This window comes from Arachis ipaensis, chromosome B04, assembly GCF_000816755.2.
Source record: "Arachis ipaensis cultivar K30076 chromosome B04, Araip1.1, whole genome shotgun sequence".
Lineage (NCBI taxonomy): Eukaryota > Viridiplantae > Streptophyta > Magnoliopsida > Fabales > Fabaceae > Arachis > Arachis ipaensis.
Window position 1 is genome coordinate 125,947,419 of NC_029788.2, and position 5,098 is coordinate 125,952,516.

Here is a 5,098-nt window from a genome sequence, read left to right on the forward strand (position 1 = left end):
GCCAATGCTGAAATAAAACACTTTCCTCCATTATTCTCTCCATTCACTCTCACAAACTCACTCACAAAGCTCAGAAGCTAAAACCATACAACTCTGGACTTCAATTTTCAAATCCTTTCTCAGCCCAAAATCTTCAAACCCTAAACCTAAAATCCTCCTTATTTCCCCCCATCTATCTATTTTCCGATCACAACTCCCTTCCTCAATCCCCAAAACCCTAGAGTGGTTCGTTCGCAATGGACATCGAGCAAAAGCAATCGGAGCTGATCGACCAGTTCGTGAAGCAAGCCTCTTCTAATTCCCCTAACTCTCCGGCGATTGTTTCCGTCATCGTCGATGCAACCTCTCATCCTTCGCTCTTCGCCTTCTCCGAGATTCTCGCGCTCCCGAATGTCCTTCAGGTCCTTCTCTCTTTCTTACACACTCCCATTCTACATGTATATTTTGATTTTTCCGGCTTTATTGCTTTTTGTTTCATATTAGTTACGTTTTATGGCTTATTTTTAATTGTTCCCAACGATGGTTGTTGATTGCAAAGGGAAGCTGAGAAGCGAAGGTTTATATTTTTGGGTTGTTAGGTTTGCTGTTACATTTATTTGACTCTATTGTGTTTAGTGTGTTGTGAAAGAGTTCTAGAGTCATATGTTTTGCTTGAATTTAGTTGTCTTGAATGATTGTAGCATTGTCATGAACCCTTGAAGGAATAAGTAGGTTATGTAACTTATTTCATTCGGAAACCACCCAATTTATCTTTGTTTTGCTATTTTCATGTTAAATGTTAATTCCCATTCTTTTGAGTTATGTTAATCTCTTAATCGGATATGTAAGTGCAGATGACCGCACTGATCATGCCCCCTTCCCTTTAAATACAATAGCTCATTCTTCTATCATTTTTTTAACTCGTTGTTCTATTCTATTTTTTTTTTCTGGCAGCTTGAGGCCAGCGAGAATTCAGCATACCTTGATATGCTTCGCTTGTTTGCCCATGGAACGTGGAGTGACTACAAGAGTAAGCCCAAGGATTCACCTGTGTGATTGGCTGATTGCTTATAGATTCATAATCATATCCTGGTGATTTTGAAGTGCACTAGGTTCTGCATATTGTATCTTTCACATGATTTTCTATTTTGTGAACAATATCATGAGAAAAATATGAAAATCCACCTCTTTCTCCTTTTGTGTGTGTGTGTGTGTGTGTCTATATATATATATGGTATTTTTATTCCCTAAAAGAACAAAGAATCACGTAGAGTTGCTTATTAAGAAGGTTAAATGGTTTACAGGTAATGCTGATCGTCTTCCAAAGTTGACACCTGACCAGATCCTGAAGCTCAAGCAACTTACAGTTCTTACTCTGGCCGAGACATTCAAGGTTTTTCTCATTTAATCCAGTTATTGGTTACTTTTTTTTTAATCGTTTTTGCTTGAATTAGTGGTTCAGATAGATGATTGATCCATTATAGATTTTGACTTGGATATTGCCTATTTTCACATGGCTCTGTTATTGGATCAAGTTTTGTTAGAGGTATCTGTGGTTTAGTTTGCTTTAACCGTTACAGTTAAAAGGCCAGCTGGTCCAAACAATATCATTTACGTTGGTTCAGATTGGATTGATTTAATAATTTTTTCCTTTGAAAATATAATTAATAGTAGTAATAATAACTCATTTAGTGGTAGTAACAGATTTTTTAATTGACTTGACACATAATCCGATATCATTACTCAATGTTATTACAAGTAAAAATACAATTTAATAACAAAAGGTTATATGTGTAGTTTGGATCAGTTTGAATTGAGTTGTATTGGTTTTGGGTCAATTTATTTTATATTGATACAAACAAATTGCTGATTAACTTAGTTGAGTTTATCATTTTAAATCCTGTTTCCTTTTTGTGAAACATGACCTGGTTAATCCAGATTCAAGCTTTCTTTGTTTGATTATTCTGTGAGTCATTGCACTTGGATTTTCACATTAAGCAATTACTTTTCATGACTAAATTTTTTTATGTATTTTATTTTTAGGTGCTGCCCTATGACCAACTGATGCAGGAGTTAGATGTGACAAATGTTCGTGAACTTGAAGATTTTCTAATAAATGAATGCATGTATGCGGTAGGCATCCTTTCCTTGAAGAGAATGTATTACCCCTCAAACATAAAAAATTAATGAAATATCCATCTACACGATATCACATGAGATCTTCAGGGATCCATGTAGATACCCTTAATGATATATCCCACTTGCACATAAGATCACTATTTTCTAGATATGTAATGTATATTTTTATTTCTTTGAAAATCTAATTAATAATTTGTGAGTTGGTAATAATACTTAGAGAACAAGTTATGTTTCTAAATTTTCTGCTGTCATCAGGGAATAGTCAGAGGAAAGCTGGATCAGTTACGACGATGTTTTGAGGTCTCAGCTCACCATCATTTGTTATTTTCTTAAAATTTGTCTTTTAAAGCCTTTTATCTTATTCTTTACGTACTCCATTAGGAAATTAGTTGATCTTTTTGTATGCTTTCAGGTTCAATTTGCAGCAGGGAGGGATTTGAGGCCTGGCCAACTGGGTAGTATGATACATACGCTCTCTAACTGGTAATTTGTGCTTTTCACTTAGGGGTTTGGGAGTTGAATTACCTGTGGTTATTTGTCTCATTAGTAAATCAATTATGTTTACCTGGAAAAAGAATATTTTAATTTCCTTATCCAATGGGAGCTCACAATTTCCATGCTTAACTACAGAAATTGAATTTGTCACTATGGTCACTTTTTTAATCAACTTATGTTTCAGTCTATTTAGCATTAAATATTCAGTTGAGGTCAGTAACCTGGAGTTGCCTTGTCATAATTTTTTGTGCGTGTATATATATATATGGATTGGATTCTTAGATCTTTTCTCTATAATTCTGCTAGTTATGTTTCTTTGCCTCTTTTATTTTCAACAGTCTAGCACTATATCTTATGCTCATTTTTAGAATGTGTTGTATGGAATCACTTTCAAAATATAACAAATTTTATTCATGACTTCAAAACATAGGCTGTCTACATCAGAAAATCTGCTTGTATCAATCCAAGAGAAGATAAGATGGGCTGATAGTATGAGTGAAGTTGACAAGAAGCACAGGAAAGAGGTGGAAGAGAAGGTGGAAGAAGTGAAGAAGTCTCTTTTCAAGGTCGGTTGAATTTATTTTCATATGCTTGCATGTAACTTTTATCTTTTATAGAATTTCCTCTTCTGTGGCTTTACATGCCAAAATTGATGTGTCTACCCTTGCTTTATGCTCGTTTGACCAAAGTGGGGATCGTTTTGTGTAAGGGTATTGTGCTGGTTATGTACAAGTTTTATTTTTACCTTTGTATAGCCGTATATTTGTGGTTCAAGCTGGGATTCTGATCTAGCATTATTTTCAAGATCCAATAAGTATGATGCAAACTGACTATGGGGAAATTTTGTGGCCTTTGAATATCTTCTTATGCAGTCTTCCCATTCATCCTGCCGTCATATGTCCTATCATTTCCTATGGTTTGGAGGTGTATCAAAGCCAATGAATTTGGTTACTTTCTTCTGTAATTGTAGGAGTGGAAGCCAAATCATATATGTTGGATTGGATTTAATACAATCTAGATTTTTTTAAAAATGCGGACGAGGCTCTAAATTGATATATTTTTTGGAGCCAAAACAGGACAGCCAAATTTTCAGGAAAAGAACCATATAAATGTGATGATTAATATAGTTTGATTGGCTTGATCAGTTCCAAACTTCTCTTAACTACTGTGTATATAGAGTCTGTTATATGGAACTGGGTTTTGGCTACAAAAAAGGATATCAGAGAAAACAACAATGTACAATTATGAAAGTATGAAGCAAAAATTATATTAGAAATATTAGATTGTAAAGGTAAGTACTAAAAGCTAAATTTCGAGGACAGTCAAGTTGTAAAAACAGCCCTTGATCCATAGTAACCATAGTTGCATTTCTTTAGCCATATAGAGCTGCTCTATGCAGCCTTCAACTTCAAGGTTTTCCCATATGAGGATTTGGAGTTTTATTGCATAAGATTGAACTATCAACATTATCTATGCAGTATGCACATATATAACTGCCCCATGTTTCTTTACTGTTGGGATATATTGGTCGACGAGTCTTACTTACTTCGTGGCAGAAGTTACACCCTGTAAGCAGGCCGACATCGACTTCCGAGGCCATGAGGAGATCTGCTCTGAATCTGGTGGAGTGATGGATTATGAAGAAGATCGAATCCGACCAAAGAGGTAATACAAGACAATATTGTGTGTATCAAAGTCATTTTGTATAATTGTTTTATATAATTTGGTTGTGTTGAAACTGAGCATGAAATCAACAGAAGCAATATCTTCATTCTCATTTGTTATAAATATTTGGTGCATTGGATGTTCAAGTACTGTATTTATTTTAAGTGATCTCTCCATTTTTCTTTCTTAAGTCCTTAATTGAACGGTACAAGCATAATCCATCAATGGGGACCAACAATTAGATATAGGTATCATTGGATTGTAAAGGAAGCTAGATATAATTGTTATGAAGCATCTACTTCAAACTAGTTATTTTGTGTGCTTTAATTTATAGATAAATTTTTTACAACTTTCTATCATGACCTATGGCTTGGAAAATTTGCAGGAGACGGCATCCAATATCATGAAGAGTGTAGCTAGATAAAGGGAGGTCATTTGACAAGTGTTTAAGTAGCTTGGCATCAATTCAGAAATATCAGCTTTTGAGGAAAACAAGTATATCTATTCAACTTGTCGATGACATAAAAAAGCCAAATAGGGACAGAAAAAATAGGGGGAAGTCGGTTAATTTAGTCAGGGTTGTATTTTGGGAACTCATATTCTTGAAAACCTTTGTTAATCTTAATTGAGTTGGCAAGAACAAGCTGAGATATGTTGGTGCGGCTTTTCCTTTTCTTTTTTCCCCCTTAACTAAATATTATACTGTTTTCTGCTGTGGTGAATATACATTTCAGAAGTTATATATATTCACATTGTGGCCTGATTTTCCGATGGCCTCAATGATGGTAGAAGGAGCTCGTCGTTCCCAATCTCCCAATCT

The 5,098-nt window shown here is 34.8% G+C and overlaps 1 protein-coding gene across 4 annotated transcripts; it reads left to right on the top strand.

Annotated features, from left to right (window-relative positions):
• Positions 21–5,069, top strand: LOC107635263 (COP9 signalosome complex subunit 7). 4 transcript variants are annotated; one of them, XM_016338682.2, is made up of 9 exons: positions 21–401; positions 934–1,009; positions 1,284–1,372; positions 2,023–2,112; positions 2,374–2,418; positions 2,531–2,601; positions 3,044–3,179; positions 4,170–4,278; positions 4,664–5,069. In XM_016338682.2, the coding sequence occupies exons 1-8, from the start codon at positions 237–239 to the stop codon at positions 4,242–4,244; spliced, it is 747 nt and encodes a 248-aa protein (XP_016194168.1). In that variant the 5' UTR covers positions 21–236; the 3' UTR covers positions 4,245–4,278; positions 4,664–5,069. The 4 variants fall into 4 exon arrangements, with proteins under 4 accessions (XP_016194168.1, XP_016194169.1, XP_016194166.1 ...); XM_016338683.2 differs by having other exon boundaries at positions 4,173–4,278; XM_016338680.2 differs by having other exon boundaries at positions 4,190–4,278.